The 19,579-nt window shown below is 43.1% G+C and overlaps 1 protein-coding gene across 8 annotated transcripts in view; it reads right to left on the bottom strand.

Annotated features, from left to right (window-relative positions):
• LOC103357674 (transcription factor COE3) overlaps window positions 1-19,573 on the bottom strand; it is a 68,782-nt gene extending 49,209 nt beyond the window's left edge. For all 8 annotated transcript variants that reach the window (XM_008282331.1, XM_008282335.1, XM_008282332.1 and 5 more), the window contains exons 1-6: window positions 19,130-19,573; window positions 18,671-18,827; window positions 18,294-18,357; window positions 17,986-18,041; window positions 15,970-16,043; window positions 14,122-14,190 (exon numbers count right to left, since the gene is read on the bottom strand). In XM_008282331.1, coding sequence (XP_008280553.1) covers window positions 14,122-14,190; window positions 15,970-16,043; window positions 17,986-18,041; window positions 18,294-18,357; window positions 18,671-18,827; window positions 19,130-19,260 — 551 coding nt within the window. In that variant the 5' untranslated portion in view covers window positions 19,261-19,573. The remainder of the gene's footprint in view (window positions 1-14,121; window positions 14,191-15,969; window positions 16,044-17,985; window positions 18,042-18,293; window positions 18,358-18,670; window positions 18,828-19,129) is intronic.
• Between the last annotated feature and the right edge of the window lie 6 nt (window positions 19,574-19,579).

Here is a 19,579-nt window from a genome sequence, read left to right as displayed (position 1 = left end):
CACTGTACTTGACGTACACACTGAGGTGAGGGTGTCAGGGGAGAGCTCGCTGGAGAGAGAGGAGGTTTTATTGTTGCCCAGCCCTTCCGCTTAAGTGCACATGGCTGGGAGGAAGCCGGGACCTCCAGCTCTGACCTCTGCGCATGTATATTTAATAGGCCATCAGTTGGCCGGGGCAGCGCTCTGATCAGGATTCAGAGAGGGGCTTTGAACACCCCTGTGTATTCCTGAGCGTGCAGCCTCAAGCTGCTCTCCCCAGCTGTGTCAATCCGACAGCACTGTTACAGGCACCCAGACAAGGCGCTGGGCACTCCACTGCTACCGCCTAATGACTACAGAAAAAAAAAAAAAAAAAAAAAGCAAAACAAACACAAAAACAATAACATTTGGCTTATGGAGCTCTGCTACCATCTAATGAGTGGTTTTAAAAACTGAAATATTACACCAGCTGATATACTGTAGGGTGTGTGGGATGTGTTTGGATTACATCAGCTATACTATACAATGCTATGTTCCCCTTAATAATAACAAAAAGGCAATCTCACGGTGACTGCACTACACACGCCGGTAACGATTGCAGAAACAAGACGGCAAACAGAGAAGTGCCACTCGTGTGTCTTTTCTTCTAACAAGGTATCACTACTCTTTGAATCAAATCGGCTTTGTGTGTGGGTGTGTGTGCGTGCATGTGTGTGCGAGTGTGTGAGCGTATGAATGTCACAGTGCACGCACATGTTGTGTGTGTGCGTGAGGGCAGCTTAACGAGGGTGGTTCATTTGACAGGCAATTAGTTTGCGGAGCTGCTATTGACAGCCCCTGTGCTTGTGTTTGTTCAACAGCTCTGGGTGAGTTCCACGCTCCCTGGGCTACGTGACAAAGCACCTCCGACAGGGAGCTCCTGATCTCCACCGAGGCTCGGAGGCTCGCACTGTGAGGGGGGTGGATATGTGACAGCCTAGCAGAGAGAAGAGAGGAGAGAGAAGGGGGAGAGATACAAAACCCACAAGGGTCTATTAGGGGGTTGTTGCAAGTTAATGTAGCTACAACACACTTTTTTGTGTCGTATTTTGAAAGGCCTGAGCAATGATGTTGTCATTTGTTGTTTGATTGCGGGGATAGCGGAGGGTAATCTTAGGAGACACGCAGGCTCTCACACTACATGCACACACATAAAAATGCAGAAAGAGAGGAGACAAGGAGGTGGGGGAAAGCTAGAGGGAGATGGAGGAGAGGAAAAATATAACAAGATCCAAACACTCTTTTATCCTCGAAAATCCCATATTCTAATGCAAGGGCCCATCCCTCTTTTAGTTGCAACCGTTTCGTTTGTAGAGCCAAGCTCCAATCAATATCATTATTTTCACAGAGGATCGAAGTGCCTTCACCGAGTTAATGGGGGATTGAGGTGGTAAACGTTTACCCTCTCACTGTCAGCAGAGCAGTGGTCCATAGTGGGCCCAGATGACAGCACTGGCCCCACTGTGGACACACTATGTGGAGATGTCCTGTGGGTAGACAGGCTGCATGGACTGTCAACCGCCTGCCATGCCCTAGATGGCCTAACATATCAGCCACTTGAGTTAGAGCAGCAGCATGGGCTTTGACTTCTCCTAGAGCTAACAGAAACAAAACGATCAGCGCTGGCAGCAGCATTACTGCACTGCTTGAAATTGTTATTGTTGATACAAGAAAAACTGGAAATAGACTTTGTTTTTTTCCCCCTCTATTATTTTAACCAAAATGATTCAACACAATGCACACGTAGTTGAGTAAAATATTAAATTACGTGATGCGTTAACACTCCCTGTTTTCGTCTACGCCTAATGCCGTCTTTGACTACGGATCAGCTGTTTTGTCGGATTTTTGAAAAATGAAGACTAATCTGCAGCTGGCAACAGCAAAGCAAATTCTCTTGTATAGCAGCATATGCTAAATAGCTCTTCAAGCGCGCAGATGCATTGCTGTAAAATACTTCTCATGTCTGCGTATCTGCATCTCCCAGATGGGTCCCAAGCTGTGCCAAACTGCATCTCATCAACTGCTATGAACTATGGCATCACATGACCGTAGGAGATATGTGGAGTCCTATTCTGTCTCGCCTTGGCACAACACGGTCAAGCGATGCATCATCAGGAAGCCGACACTTTGTCAAAATGGAGGTACGTAACAGAAAGAGGAAGCGCGGGGAGCGGGCGTCTTTTCTGCTCCAAGTGTTGAAAGTTCCGTTCAATAAAAAGGAGAAAAGAACAAGACGTGTGTCTGATTTTCTTTTTCTCACTTTGGAAAAAAGACTAATCAGCAGAGTTCGAGTTGATTTGGGTTTGCACGAGGGTGTGACAGAGCAGTGAAAGATTTCATGGGACGTTGCCCCATGATTCATTGAGTTATTGGTTTCCGCCCTGTTTTAATCGCTGGCGGGCCTGAGCCAAAAAATCTCGGAGGATTCCGGAGAGTTCTTTTCTCCACCATTCAGCAGAATGGAATTTGGTCTGCAAGTGCCTCACGTCATTCGAGGCGTCCTTCACAGTTTCGGGGGCCCTAATTCAAACCACATGGAGGCCAGCGTCCGGTTACGGACCTCTGCAAAAAAAAAAAAGGACACGTTCCCATTGGCTGCTACGGGACGGGAAATGGGGTGTCTTGATGGAAAAAGATAACAAACACATCTAAGTAGGAGTCACAACATAGCCAAAGCACACACACATCCACATGCATAAATATACATACACATGTACATACATGGGGACATATACAAATATACATGCATATACACAAACACACACAGGCTGCGAAACATACACTTATGGGCCTGCAAAAGCTGTTTGCTTGACATGATGGAAGAATGAGCAGCAGGCTCTGTAATATTGCTCCTATTCTTCATTGACAAGCATATATATTTTTTGCTGTTCCCAACTGACTTTGCAGCGCTGAACTCCATTTATGAATTATCTGACATATTTCCTGCTATTTTTTTGACAGGAGTACTCAGAGGAAATTTCAAGGCACCTTTCTCCTGACAAGTAGAAATATCAATATTTGAATAAATTGCAGATTTGGATCTCCTCACATGGATGCTCTCCAGCAAGAGTGTGTGTGTGTGTATGCGGCTGTACGAATGTGTGTGCGTGCGTATGTTTTTGCATGTGTGTGTGTGTGTTTGTGTGTGAGTGAAGGGAATGGGAAGGGGTTTGTTTCATTCTGTTACCACGGTCTTATCCCCCTGAGCCCGCAGGCAGAAATCTGTATGCAGCATTTCATTAGGAGGGAGCTCGACTGAGTGACATGTGAAGCACACCTCGCCGTCGACCTGATGAAGTTTACTTCTCTCAAACGACAAAAAGCCACTTTGTAGACTAGCCCTTTTTTCCACAGAGGAAGAGAGGGGGTGATGGCTGAGCACCAATAAAAGAATCATGAATGTTGTTTCACAGAATGACAGGCCTATCTGTACACAAATATTTCTCTTCGAGAAAAATGTAAGCTTCAGAGCTTTTTTTTTCCTCCTCTCTTTTTAAAGTAGATTTGACTTGATAGAACTGACAGTGTTCAAAATATGATCACCTAAATTCTAAGGCTTGTAGAAAGCAGCCGACAAGCAGCACAAAAGGAAGAATGGAAACAGATTGTTCTTATCTTACAAAAGTGGCAAGTGTTATGTGAGGAAAGTAGCACTTCACCCAGTGAACTAAATAATTTACAAACAAATACACTATTGTCCTACAACCTTGATAAATACACCATCTCTGTATAAGGGGTCAATGTCAAGCATCCATAACACTCAGCGCTGTCTTCTTAAAGCTCCTGGTGTTACGTATGAGAGACTTCTGCCTATCTGTCTCACTCTGTTTAGCTGCAGTAGCTGCCATGCTGTCTGCATGTCTCCTGCTGCCGCTGATAGATCACTCTCCTCCCCACCCCTTCAACCTACCCCCTCCTCTTCGCACCCCACCATCATTTCAGGGAGCCTGAGAAATGGCTTAGCCATGTGAGGTTACTCAGGTACCAAAAAGGCTGCGACCCCGTGACCCCCAGAGCCGACCTTCCTGACCCGAGCGTCATACTTTCTCCCTCTCCAACGGAAAACAAAAACAAATCTTATCATGCGCCTCCGCGGCTCAAAGAAAAAAAGAAAACCCTTATATCAATGTGGAGCTTTGACAATCATCTATCCACATGACCTGTGATTTCTCCGACAGGGTCTGCTTGACACTTACAACAGAGAGGTGACGGCACGCAGGTTGTCCATCTCTCGCCTCGCCTGCCCTTATCTCCTCTCCTCTCCATCTCTCTCCTCACTCCTCCTTGTGTGCACAACTTAATAAGCAAGCAAGGGGTAGATTCCCATTATGGAAACCCTGGAAAATGGCCCGGACATTTTCCCCCATATCTGGGATCTCCATCTGGAGAACGCACTCTCGCTCTCACTGCCCCCCTCGTCCAATCTCTGTGTGTGTTCTGGTGAGCCTATGCTGCAGAGATGGCTTTCACTCTCCACTGGCTACAATGAGATTGGCCCACCAGGTTGACTCTATTCGAATCGACAACCCATTTCAATAACGTAACAAAACAGAACAGAGTGGTGATGTTGAATAAAACATTTTTGAGGAGCGCCCAGGGGGCAAGATGGAGGTCTTAAATGATCCAAATCTGTGAGATTTTGGAATGCTTTTGCAGGAATACACATTTATCTAGACATAATATAAAGGTGTCTTACTTATTGACCTGAAAATAGCGTAAAATGTTGTTAGTCTCCTGCAAACCTGATGTGCAACTCTCTGTACGGCCGCTCTCACACCAGGTAGGGCTGCTTCATAACTAGAGTATGTGGTTAACAGACTAATAAAGATTACACTGAGGTCAGCAAGTCACTAATCCCCAGCATTATTAGTAAAAACAAAGCCTACAGCTTTACGCCATGCACCTCATCACATCTGAGTGCCTATGCACGTGCATAAGGTCCGAACATAATATGGTGTGACTTAAACTATACAATGAGAAGAGAAAATAAATATGCTAAGAGCAGCAGGGGTGGACCGGGCCAAGCCTCTGCGGACCTATGTCATCACTCCCTCTGGTCTCGGCTGCGCTCCCCACCCGGGCGAAAGGCTCAATGATTACGGAGGCTCAGCTTCCCTCTAAGAAAGCAAACCGGAGCTGCAGTCCAAACAAGGCCGAGCCAGCAGCGAGGGAGCACTGCTACACCAGGCAGCTCGGGTTTACCGTCGCCTCCGACCTGGCTGGCCCCCGGGCTTGCATTAGTCCCCCAGCCCTGCCTCTCTAGGACAAACAAACAACCACCACTTACACAGTCAGGGACGAGCAGTGAGGCAGGGAGAGCTGGTGCCACCAGCACTGTGTGGAGGGGAACCTGACCCAATTGGATTTGCTTTATCACCCCATATAATGACTCCCAGACTGGCCTATTCCAGTGGTCGAAAATAAAAGATTACAAAAAATATCTGCCTGCCTGCCATTCTGAGTTTGGCCCAAAATGGGCAGCTCCCCTAAAACAGATGGGGAGGCATCTCAAAAATGTTCTCTGCCTCTGGGGACATGTGGTTTTCCCCATCATTATATAACTGTAAACTCCTGGATGTCAGAGATTGGGGATAATAACTTTCAGATGTTGGCAGCCCAGGCCAATGCTGGGACCTGCTGGATGGGAACAGTTATTTGGCAGAGGGGAGGAAGTCCGAGAGATTAGGACTAAGATGTGACAGGGAGGAAAGTGGATCTGGATGGAGCTCAATGGGTCGTCTTAGTCTGTTCCAGTGTGTTCGGCATTGTACCGGGCCGTAATGATGGCCGTGTGCGAGGCAGGGGCCGGCTGCATGTGTGCGGGTGGGATAGAGAAAGAGACATGAATTAATATCAGAACCAGAGGAAATCATGTCATCGTGTTAACACGCGGAAATCAAGCTAAAGTGATCCACCACTTTCAGCATTCCATTTCAATTTCTGATAGATTTGATATGACAGTTTTAGCACTCCCCACTGCAGTGCAGATGTGCCACTAATTCAGAAACAGACACACCTCCTTCAATAAATGAGTCCTTATAGAAGTGTCATCCCGTTAAACCATTTTTATTGGTTTGTCTCACATGGCGGGAGAGGATCATTGTTCACTGCGGACAGGGCTGCTGTTGTGGTCAAGGTTTGGTCACTTAGACTCACACTCCTCTAATGAAATGAAACATCTCCTCACATTTTTATATATTCCAGCTGGTCACTGCATGGTAAAAAGCACAGTCCTGTTTTTCTTCTTTTTTAAAAAAAAAAAAATTCTCCCTTTGCTTTAAAGTATCGATCGCAGTGCTGAACAAGCAGAGGAGTGTTTTTTATTGTAAATCAATACTGATCGATCTGCAGCCTGGGTGTTGAATATGGATCAATATCACACCAGGCTGTGGAGGAGATCTGATTTCAATTGGCAAGAGAAGCCCGCAGCAGGTTTCCATCAAGCGGTAATTCAAGACATGGGAACATAAGTCAGATGGATTGATATAGACTAGCCAGGACCTTTCTTGCCACTGAACCAGCACAAGGAAATTTCTGTCATATATCATTAACGCAGTTGGGGCAGGCAGTAAAAAAAAATAAAAAAAAAAAGAGGGGGAGCAGAGTACCTCGGTGACCCTCAATGAAGAGCTTTGGTCAAACATTGAATAAATACTCCATTATTAGCGTGAATTTTATGTTTTTTCATAAAGAAACTCTGACATAAAAAAAAAAAAAAAAAAAGGAACGTTAACCAAGTCAAACAGTAAAAGCTGAAGCTGTGCTCTCCGTGCACACATACACCGCAGTGTGGTCATGTTCTGTGGGACTTCTGGTACTGATTATGCAGAGGTCAGCTTGAGATTCATACTGTAAGCTGTTATTAATTTACTGAACAAATGTCCTGGAGAAAACTGGTGAATGGTGAAATATTTTTATTACACTTATCATACGGTCGATCTTTATTAAACATGCACATCTATTTAATTTAGCGCAGCAACAAAATACGTGATATAATTTAACAGGGCACATGTGTCGCTGAAGTGCATTGACCATGTGTATATGTTAAAAAAATATATATATATATATTAAAAAAAAAACCTGGTCACCTGGTTCATTCATCACTTGTTTGTGATTCCTGAACAGAGGGGCACTGTTCCAAATGACAGCATTGTAAAACAATAAAAACAGAGCTATAGTTAGAAATAACTTGTCACTTTTAATAAATGACACTGGTTCAGGGCTCTTTCTCTGGGGCTTCTCCTCCGATACATCCCAGGCACCCCTGGGGCCAACAGAGCAGCCAGCAGACCAGCTCGTTTCCCCGAGGTAACTGATGACCCTATCCCTGAATTCCCCCATCTTTGTCCTGTGACCTCACACCAGCGGGAGCAGGACCATGTCCGATGAAATCTTCAGACTGCTTCCCATCCTAATCTTGCCTGTGTCACACTACAAATTGCTACATTCAGAAAATGGAAATAGATTGAGGTGGAGGTGGAGGGAGGGACTGACAGAGGTAGGGAAAAAGGGGAAGGACGGGCCGGGAGGTGGTGGAGAGTGGAGGGGTGGTGGGGGGGGGGAGTGAAAGAGTGTGCATCGACAACCAGTCCCCTAAGAAAAATACTTGAGGAAAGAACGACTCGGGAGATCCCAACATGGAATCACATCTCAGCGAACATATTGATCTGATTTACAAAACCTCCACTCTAATGCGAAACAAATGGCGTGGGCGTGAACTGGTACTTAACCATAAAACCCCAGCATTACTCCGTCTCCGATGAAATACCACATATATCCCTCACCAGGGCCTAATGTGCTGTTTTACGGCCAGATACGACTGAGGTTGACCCAACAGTTTGTTTGACAATTAGGGGAAACCTAATAAGGATTGAATGGGAGTGAGAACATGCCAAGAGAAAGAAAGGAGACCCTTTTTCACGAGAAAAAACGGCAACAAAAAAAAAACACACACAGGTCTGAGTGACCTAAATGTGATTCACAGATTCGGGAGCTGTTTGACAAAAGCTCTTGCGTCATTAATGCTTTAAGAAACCAAACAACATCTTCAAAACAGCTACAAAGCTTAATTATAAAGGAGAGCTGCTAAATATTTGAGAACGAGTGGCATGTTTTATTTACCTCAGATTTAATTTCAATAATGTACGATTTTTTTTTTTCACCGCGGTGGCTCATTGCGGCGCTGTGTCAGGGAAGTGTGAATAAATCTTAATAGATTTATTTTCTTTCATAATATCAAAATAAATTACTTACATTGCTCCACAGCTGGATTTAAATCGCATGAACACCGCGTTAAAAAACCGAGCCAGCCAACGTAACCGAAGATAGCAAACTTTAACAACATATAAAAACACATAAACCAAAAAAATCTTCGATAACCTTTTCTTACTGCTCTTCAGTGTGTGTGTGTGTGTGTGTGTGTGTGTGTGTGTGTAGCCGTGTGTATACAAGGTCCAGTGTTGCTCTTGGCCCAGCATTCATCCCATCACCCCAGCTCTGGCCTTGTTTCTGTCAGCAGTGAACCAGGGGAGTAAAGAGTTGGAGGTGGGGTGTAGGGGGGGGGAGAGAGAGAGAGAGAGGAGAGCAAGAGAAGGAGAGGAAGAGAAGGAAAGAGGGAAAGAGAAGGGGGTGGTGAAGGGGGGAGGGGTTGTCTCCATGGACAGATGGACTGCTCTTTCTCAACACATGTGGAACCATGTTTCGTCTTTCACTGCCGTCAAGCTGGAGCCGAATCCGTCGCTCTGTTGGCCCGCGCCACTCTTTCGTACTGCACACCTCTCTCTTTAGCACAGCACGCACACACACACACACGAGTGCAGTGACACACACACACACAAAACACACGCACACACACACACACACGCCGCACAAACATCTCCGTCTTTCTCTGCACACATGTTAAAGTCATCACCCCTGCTCAGCGCTAGTAAAACACAACACCCCCGGCTTCTCTGCTGTTGTCAAGTCTTGCCATTAGCTGATGCCACTGGGGAATCCTACCCTAGTGAGGTGGGTCTCCCTCGGGAACGTCAGGCACCACGTTACATTCAGCCGCCACTCATGTGAACCCAAACATGTGAGCATAATTTGGAAAATATCATTTATACTGTGCGTCTTTGTACGTGTCTTGACATTTACAAACTGCGATAAAACCGACATGAGGGAGGAGGGAATAGAAAACAGGGCGAGAATAATTTGAGGTAATGTTTTGCTTAGTGAACAGTATTACCCAATCCTGGATGTTGGAGCACTGGGAAGGAGGTTCTGGCTCTGGAGCTGCAGAGAGGGTCTGGGTTTCATTTTTCGGCAAGTGCAAGCCAAAGGAGAGCTGCCAAGTACAGCTTTCGCTCTCAACACTTCCTGCTCTTCCTACTCTGGCTCGGGAGGAGACAGGCTTCACTCAAACATCACGTCGGACTTAGGCAGGGGTGGCCAGTTTATTCTCGCGTTTCTCAATGGGCGTCAAAAAAACTCACATCTGTCACAGGAATTACACAACACGCAGCCGTGAACGCGAAACCGGGACGGATGTATTATTAAGCCACAGAAAAAATGAGGTGTTTGCAGGTGTTTGCATGCGTGTGCAAATATATTAAGGGAGCATTTCCTATAAAAGTTAACGGCCTTAGAAGATCCACTGTAAAGCCTGGAAAACATCGCGTTGCAGGTCCCACGGCTCGACGGTATTATGTTAAAAAAAAAAAAAAAAAAGAGCGAACACCTGCAGCAATCAACTCTAAATCACAACAACAGTGACCCCATCCGCTGCATCATTTTCATTATGGATGGTGGGAGCACAATGCTAGATTAACACTACCTACCGAGTGCCATCTTAATTGCCCCTCTGCAGATGCAGTGAAAACATGTCATTTAGGTAGTTCATAAACAGACTTCTCTTTGCAGGTTATCAAGACAGCCGCTCAGTGAAAACACACCCTCTTTTCCAATGCTGATGTGCAATTAAAATGGTTTTAGAAATCCTCTTTGACAGTCCAGGGCTTAGCCAAAAATGTAAATGACATTAAAGGAGACAATGAATTTAATTTTGTTTAATGTCCCCTTTCGCTGATTCTCATTTACATCACATTTCCACATAAAGGGCTGACCTTATAAATACTGGCATTTGTTCAGCTTTTGGAGGTAATCACGGTTTTGCAAAAACCAGATGGGAGCACACAAATTTTCCGATTTGTTTCTTAGAAGGCCGAGGGAACCACATGTGAGACGTTCTAAGGCTGCGGTCTTTTGTTTCTGGTAAACAACTTGACAACAAGTCAAGTGCACTCTGGGAAATGACCTCGTAGGTGTTCCACAAATGAACGATAACGCAAAGTCATTTAGAAAATACTGGCTCACTAATGAGGGACATAACAGAAAGCTAAGCAAAATTTACATTAGGCCAAAATTTAATTGCATTAACACACGAACAGGTGCGGTGAGGCCTTTATAAATGAGCTAAATGAATAAAAGCCTCCCACAGCACAACCATGTGTGCTGACCAAAAAAAGAGACAAGGGGAGAAAAAAAAAAATAAGGGGAAAAACAAGTCAATGTCATGAATTATTCAGTGGCTGGGCTGCACTCCAAAGGTCAGTGCTCTTTGACCTTTGTGACAGGAAGTGAAAGGGAGTGCCGTGGCCGCTGGAATAAATGGAGCTGACATATTTAGACCTGGTCCAGAATCTATTTGTGAATGGCAGCGTAAATTGACACACACGACGGTAAACTGTATGAACATGCATTCAAATCTAAAATTCACATACGGGGGCACTGATAACGCGTTTGCTGGCGGTCTGTCTCAATTCCGGTTGCATAAATTGCTCCGGCTTCCCAGAGTAAAACGTGACCTCTGAACCCCGACAGGCAGAATGAGTCATTTTCTCTCCTCTTTCAACAACATGCGCCGTCTTATTACAAAATCCATGTGTAAGCCTGAACAGTGTATCTAATCTTTCACACAAGAGAAGACAAAGTCAATATGCAAGAGTGAAGACAGATACCAGACGAGAAGAGTCATCGTAAATTGAGTTATGTTTGGCGATACACGACGTGTACTGTAAATGGGAAAACCATCTAATCAGATATTGGGTACCTCATCACTATAATTCTAAAGACTCAAATTACCGACTAAATAAACCTACACCCTCACTTACTTTAAAGCACCATTAACTTATAAATGTGACATCTGTAGCACTGCTGGATTTATAAAGGGGAGAGATGATTATAGCGAACTGCAAAGTGATGCAGCGAGAGCAACAACGCTGCAATTAGTCACTAGATAAATTTACTGTTTCTTTTATTTAATGTAACCACCAGCTGACTTTGACATTTTTACTTTCTTGATTCGATGTCGGAGGAGAGAGAGGTGGGGAGAGAGGAAAAAAAAAAAAAAAGCAGCGCGCTCACTCGCAGACAATAGAGTTTCTCTTTTTTTATTTTTGTAGAGCGTAATATGTACTGACTTTTTCAAAAGATATTGAAACTTGAGTCTCGAAACATATAAAGCCACCCTAATGCAACAAAAATAGGGCCTTTCTTCATCCAAAAAATGAGTATGAATAATGCAAGGGCATCAAATGTAAGTGCTGAAATATTTAAAGACCAAGCGGTGCTGAAACTTTGTGACAGCTGTTGGGCCTATATCTAACCAACTTTTTTTTAAAGAGAATCCTTCCTCTTCAAAAATCTGAGTGAAAATCTGTATCAAAACTCTGAGAGAAAATAGGGTAAACAGATGTCTGGCTTGACCGCAGGAAAATAGGACACATTTGGAATGATAAGTTTCCCAAACTCCGTTGGATATGCCAGATCCATGGGAACGCCAGTTAATGTCTTGCTAGATGCCAGCTAGCTGTGTGCGCTTTCCCCTCTTACCATCTGGGAAAATGTTACAGAGAATGAATGCCATCAATGATTCACTCCAAATCTGTTTCTTAAGGTTTTCGGCCATGCTACTGTTTCTCTAGGAAATGTGGCAGTGCTAGCTGGTTTTCATACTGTAATTGTAGACAGATGAGACGTGCCTGATCCAACAATCAAACCTCTCCTCTAGGTTTATGTCACTCAACTATGTTCTACTCAATTGGAAATAATCAGTTTCTGCCAGCAGCGACCGCAGCACAGGTGCCTGTAATGATGTGCATGAGAAAATGACAGATGTAACAGAAATGGCTGTAAAACATGGAAGCCTTAACTAAAAGCTTACCCATATGCACAGCGGGAATAGTCGAGTAATTGCAGTAAATAATCGTATGTAGCAAGCCTTGCGCTGTGCTCTGGTCATGTCTGTAACTCTTGCTAAACCCTGCAACCTTTCACAAGCACCCCTCTCTGCAAGCCTCCTTCAGTCACTGGGAACCTGTGTGGGTCTGTTAGGGTGAGCTGACGGGCTCATAGTTACGACATGGAGACAATGGGAGGGTCTAATGAGGAACATATGCTTTTGTGTTTCAACAGAGCTGCTCATTGTGCAAGGAAAGGGATACTCTACTCCTATTCAGACTCGTCACAATGAAAATCCGAGCCCTCCCTGAGCCAGTTGAGCTTACAATATCCATCCGCTTCTTTTTTCTCCCCTGCTCTTTTTTTTTCCCACCCCTCTTCTTGACTTTAATTCTCCATGCATTCATTTTGCTTATTGTACTTAAGTTACATGTTTTGTCCCGCAGATTGAAGAACAATGGCGTGCGAAACTCTAAACAGTAAAAGGCAGCAGAGCAACACAAAGCAAACATGAAAGCGGCGGAAATCAGGCGAAGTAGACGTCTCAAGTTATATGTTAATGCCCGCCACGAACAAATACACCTGACTAATGAATTAAGAAATCCACGTGGTATCACACACACACACACGCAGCAAGGAGGGAAAAAAAATACAATTTAAAAACTCAATCCCTGCCCTGTCCTAAACACCTCAGTGGTTTTTTCTTGTGCATGCCCTGTCATAAAGAATATAAACATTCACCACAGCAACGGCATAAACAACACACACGCGGGGTATGCCGTGACGTGCACGCTCGTGCGTGGGTGTCTGTCTGTCTGCGTTCATTCGTGTCCTCGTCTGAGTGTGCATCTGCGTCCATCTACATGTGTGTCTGTGTGAGTTTGAGTTCAGACAGCAGTAGCTCTGGTAATCCATCCAGGCTCCCAGGGCAGCCAGCTCCTACTTCCTGATGCATGAGAAGCCGCTGGAGTGGAGTGGCAGCAACAACTGCTCAGCCCTATTTGATTACTAATAAGAGAGTTGTCCCCTCTGTCAGATACCAGGCATTCTCCACTAAGCAAACAGTGATTCCGGCTAGTCAAACATTAGCATTGCTGTCTCTCCCTACTACGTGGTGAGAGTTACATTGAGATCGACGCTCAAACTACACCCCCTGCCTCACCTCTATATCCACCACACACACATAAACACACACACACACACGCAACCTAAACATATTCACGCTGACCAAGACCTATAGCTCCACAATGTGACAAAAATGTCAATGCCTGAAAGAAGGGCCATTTATTCTCCCTCTTTAGCAAAGTGGTGAAGGTAATATAAATGTGGCAGATGTAACTTCCCCGAAGGTGCAGAACAAAACAGCCGACATAAAATGTTTATCCCTCCTAAAACAAAACTTTAATGGCATCTAGCTCACAGCTAACTTGAGAGAAGGAAACAGTCAATGGAAAACAACTATTGACAGTGTAAGCATCACTGTCATAAACAAAGAAAGGAAGCCAGCCAAATAAATGTGAAGTTGCCTAAGCTAATTAGGTGTATTCCCAGCATGATCCTCTAGTGATTGAACCACCTGTGATTGAACAAACCCTATCCAGGTGGTGACCGCCCCTCAGTGCACAGGTACCTGGGAAAGACGCCCCTCAGCCAGTCACACAGAATCACCCACAGTTCCCACACTGTGGGCTATAAGATGCAAGTCAGCCCAACTGGGCCGTCTGGTACACTGGGAGGGAACTAATTTGTTCACTAGCTCTTCCATGTGCCTGCTCATCCGCTCAGTCACTCATCCATTTAGTCAGTCTGACACTCACTCATTCACTTACTCATTCCTCGTTCACAAAAAAAAAAAAAAAGAAAGCCCTGCACACAGCCTACCTGTCAATGATCACTGGGTCTGATGGAGTCTCGTTCCTGTTTCCACAGCTTTTCTTGTCACAGCATCGGCTGCAGAAAACATAGAAAGCGCATTTTAGGAGCAGCAATACTTTGTTAAATAAATGAAAATAAATAAATAATGCACACAAAACCACATACATTTATTACATGCATCTGAGCGGTTCTGATAGTGGGGAGGAAGAAGAAGGAAAAAAAAAAAGTGCCACGAGATTTCCTTCACTCAATCTATCCATTCCATTGATGCTGATGGCTGATAAAAATGGTGAAAACAACATGTTGTGTTGTTTGGCTTAGTGTTGGAGGGGAGGGGAGTGGGGATTGGGCCAGGAGGCAGGGGAGTCACTTTTCACAGCTTCAGCTTTTGTTTACCTCTAATTGCCAAGCTGCTATTTCTGAGGGAGATGCAAGGTGCCACCCTCAACCAATATTTCTGCAGGGCATTTATCAATTATGGCCTCAAAAGCACTAATCTATCTTCCACCACATGTTTCAACCATCTCCTCCCTAAGCCTATAGCTAGCTGCCTTTCACTTCTTTGATTGGGACTTGAATCAAGACTGCAAAAATAAACAAATACATCATCCCAGCTTCCATTTGAAATGAAAACATATAAACATATGTGAATAAGATTGATTTATGCCATATGGCGCAGAAAGAAAAACAAAGATTTGGTGCAAAGCTACTGTCAGTCAAGCACACGCTATTTAAATATCCCTGATTTACATGACTTTCTAGATGCAATAATAAAGATATGTTTTATAGCTGCAAAGTATTAACGCAAAAATATAATTCAAAAACTTGTGTACTGCAAGCCTTAAAAAAAATAAGATCCAGCAAGATAATATATCAGCTCTCTTCTTATTATGTGTATCGTCTGATGTGATAATAGGCAGCAGTTGTAGTAGTTCTTTTATTCAGCAGCAAAATGCACTTCTTCTTCTTCTTCTTCTTGACAAAAAAAAAAAAAAAAAATTACCTCTAGAGCACGGCCATATTCAACGTGTCACAAATAAGTGATGGATGCACGTATAAATTGAGCGTGAGTGATGAGTTTATGCATGGAAAAAGACAAATCATTCTCAGCTCTCATGCTGCACTTGCTCTCAACCAGTAACTTGAACAATGCACCGGTGCAACAAAGGAGAGGTTAACCGACAGTATCCGAATTCAATGTTCACAAAGCTCATGCTGAGCTCAACAATAACAACAAAAGGCGTTTTTCCTTTTAGTATCAATGACACCGCTGAATAGCAGCGCAATATGAGCAGTTGAGATTTATGTGGTTAAATGACACTAAAAGGCTTGCTGATCATTGTTGACAGGTGGGATCAACCGAGAACTGAGTCTGTGCTTAAAAAGAAGGAGGAGGGAGAAAAAAAAAAAAATCCTACATAGCATGCAGCGTTTATGCATGACAGGAAACACATTGTCTCTGGCAGGTTTAAATGCTGACGTACAATTCTTAAAATGTACAAAAAAAAAACAACTACATTTTGCTTTTTTTAAAATAAAGCAGAACTTGTACACTTTGTCACTGGCTGTTTATTATACAGTCAATTTCCCCTCAGTGAGAGAAGACAGTGGGTTCATTTTCACTGTCATATTCATATCAAAGTTGAATCACATCATATCAAAGTTAGAAATGACAGCAGCTCTCTGCTTCTCTCTCTGTGGCTGCTGAAGGACCACAGGACAGTGTGGATTGCTGCATCACATCATGAGTGTCAAAACTTATTGAAGGGGAGGGAATTACTTTTTGCCTAGATCTGCAAAACGAACAGAGCAAAAGCACCAAAAAAAAAAATAGAGAAAAAAAAGAATGCTTACCTGCACATAATTTCATGAGTAAGAAGAACTCTGCACATTTCTGGATTCTTGTCTTGACCCTCATAAACTATGGCCTTTGAAACAAAAACGAGATGGAAGCAAAGTGAAAACACAGTCGTCCCTTAAGCACATATTCATTTACACCAATTTGCAAATAATGAGACATCTACTGCTGTTTTTTTTTTTTTGCAATTAATAAAATAAGTCAGAATGCACATGATGTCAGAGCAGCACGATATATTAGACGAGAGCAAAGGCTAAGTAAGAAATATGATTAAGATAATCCCAGCAATCCCCTTGTGTTACACATTGTATTGATTTATATAAGCATAAATTGACAATTACAACTAATATCACTGACATGCATGGCCAAAAAAACAACAGCATTTTAGTGGCAGCAATAATATTTTAAAAAATAAATATAAATATAAAATTAATGGCACTTATAATTCTAATAAAAAATAATAAACTGTAATATTTTTTTTTTATTAATCTCAGTAATATCCTGTGGCTCAGACAGACAGAGAAAGAGAGGAGGGAGAGGGAGACAGAGAGATTTTCATAAGGAGAGATCCAATAGAAGTGTCATCAATATGCTTATAATCTGGGGATATTTGGGGGAAAGTGTTAATGGGCAATCTGTTGTTTATTTTGAGCCGCTAACAATGATCTTTCTGTGGATAAAAAGCGGTGTCTGGCGGTACGGTTGAGTAATTTTTGAGCATTGGCTGAAACAGATGGCGTGGAGCTATCAGTTCTGCCGCTCTTCTCTCCCTCCCTCGATCTCCCTCTCTCCCTCCTTCTTCCATTTCTAAGGATAGACACTTTACTCCCTCGTACTGAACCGGCACCAAGTGTAAATGCAAGCAAAGCAGCGCGTTATTGACACTATATTTTTTTTTACATAATCACAAATAAATACAAGAAATAAACATGGTAATTTCCTTGGATTGGTGGGGGTTGATATTTTATGTTGTGCTGCCATTAATAAATTCTGATATTTTTTTTTTACTGGCACGCTTCAGGCCAATGACTTTGAGAAAAAAGTGACATATCTGAACCAGGTCGCATCACTCTCCCGCTTCTAAAAGATGTCCTACTTGACCTGATGTGTGTTTTTTTTTTTTTTTTACCTCTTTCTGGGAACTGGGCGATTATCTATATTGGTTTGATTTATGTCGCTATTTGCAGCTGTAGAAACAGAAATCCATAAATTGCTTGTTCTGCGTCATTGACTCGGATCATTCGCACAGGAATGTTGTCTGTGACCAGTGGTCCAGGCTTTTCACGGCTCTATCCAGGAAAGAAAAAAAAAGCTTCTACCTAAACCTCCTGTTTAATAATAAAGAAAAAAAAAGCAGGAGAGCTGAAATCTGCACGTCTGATTTTATTTCTCTAATTATAATTAAGTCTGCTGATCTTTGCGCTGGATTAAAATGCACTTATCAGGTCATTGCTTTTTTTCTTTTTTTTTTTTTACGCGTGGGTTAAAAGTCACCCCAGTGTGTTTTTTTAGTCAGGAAGGATGATGGATGAAATGCACCTCAGCAGGAACATTTATTTTTATTTAAAAAAAACACACAGCACTTAATGCAAATTTTTTTTTGAAAATATGTTTAGAGCTTCACCTCTGACTCTTTGCTGGGAAAGTCAAATCAGATCATATGGAGCAGAGGTAGTGTTTAAATTTTAATGCTGGACAAACTGAGCCTACAAAGAAGAAGCCCAACTCTGGCGGAGTGAAATTGACTTTAGAGTCGTTGCAATATGATATGGTCAAAGGTAAACAGTCAAAATGGAAGCTGTCCCTTCTTATTACACCGCTAATTTGATTTTATTTTGTGCCACAACTGCATTTTGCATACATTTTCTTTTTTCTTTTTTTTTAAACCGAGAAGGATGTGAGGGGTGACGATTTTGCACGGCGTGTTAAGGTTTTTACACAAGTGAAGCGTGGACGTGGGAAAGATTGCACTGTGCGTAAAAAGAAGAAGAAGAAGTGTAACAGCAGCTTACCTGCTTCGTCATGGAATCGATTAATCGTATGTAAAGATCCTGTTCTGTTCTGACGCCTGGGGAGAGGAGGAGAAGAGGAGCACTTGGTTAATTTTTAAGAAATTGCAGGGAGTGAATTAAATAAAGAAATAGAAGAAGAAGAAAAAAAAGTTTGGTGACAAGTCATAAAAAAATATCAAGAGCTCAGACAAGGATGCAGATATTCTCCTGTATTATTATTATTATTATCACTAACATGTGTGTTTTCATGCACACACTCCAACTCGTGTTTCATGCGTTTGCAAAATATTGGTGACACTTGGACTCACCGTTGCTGTACAATAACTGTAGTTTGTAATGTATCCCATTGTTAGTTTTTTCACTGGTTGGTTCCTGCAGAAAACAAACAGTTTGTGAGAATCAGGCATGAATAAAAACAAACTGTCTGCCACCTGCCACATGTCTGCGTATTATAGAGTTTCTGTGCTTTTAGTTGTAAAAAAAAAAACGACCCACTTGTCATCAACCGAATTGAGTGTTGTTGTTTTTTTAATAAATCAATATTACACGTGACTTCCCCCCTCTTTAGTTTCCCCCTATTGCCATTTCAAGAGAACATAATTTCGATACATGTGCTGATTATGTACAGGGGCTTGCATGTATTTCTATAAAAAAAATAAAAAAATAAAAAAAATGCGCCGCTTACTTTTTCTTTCTCCACAAAGTCCACAAAAGCTGTCCTTTCGATCTCCACGGGCTGACCCTGTCTGTCATACAGCGCCAGGACGAAATGGAAAAAATTGGATTTTCTGAGGTTGGAAGGGGGCTGCTTTTCATAATGTGCCCGTGCCAAGCCGACACCGCTGCGGGGAGAAAACAAGAGACCATCTCGGTTAAGCACCGGACACCGGGGATACTAAGATGATGGAGAAGAAGCTGATGGAAAAAACATTGGAGATGCAGAAGCACGCTTTTGGAGTATACGGGGGAGATTTCTTGATTTGTCACAATAATGGGTAATCTGATGTAATGAAAGAAGGGAAAAGCCGAAGGGGGGGCATTTATTGGGAGACCGTAATTGATACAGAGTATTCAGGGGATTGAGGGGTCGATATGATGAGGAGGGAATGCGTGAGAAAAATCAGATGCTTTTTGGCATGCGTACCTTTGGGCGGCTGTGTTTGCATCCACCACCCCAGCTGTGTGCATCCAGGAGCGGACCGAGTTCAGTCCACCCAGCGGTTCCTCCTTCATCGTCGTCCCACCCCGCGGTATAGTTTCCTGAATCCCAAACATTTAGGACAATTTGCGTGAAAAAGAGCCTCCTGCGAAATTAGGGAAATAAACGTCCAAGCGTGTTATCCTTCAGGGTTGGTTTTCTCTTTTCTTTTTTTTTTCTCTTTTTTTTTTCACGGGATAAGTAGCGAGAGAGCCGATTCAGACTTGCGAGGGAAAACCCGGTCCACAGGTCTTGCCTCCCTCTTCAGTCCGTCCGATGTGAACAATTCTCAAAGTGCTGTACTTAGTTAGAGCGGTATCCACAGACTGGAAAAGTGAATTGTTCAATAGACAAGATTTTTTTGTGTTGCTATTGTTCCTCTGTTTTTTTTTTTTT

The sequence above is a fragment of the Stegastes partitus genome, unplaced genomic scaffold, assembly GCF_000690725.1.
Source record: "Stegastes partitus isolate 25-593 unplaced genomic scaffold, Stegastes_partitus-1.0.2 Scaffold267, whole genome shotgun sequence".
NCBI lineage: Eukaryota > Metazoa > Chordata > Actinopteri > Pomacentridae > Stegastes > Stegastes partitus.
The sequence above is the reverse complement of the archived record's forward strand: the minus strand, read 5'-3'. Positions and strand labels throughout refer to the sequence as shown.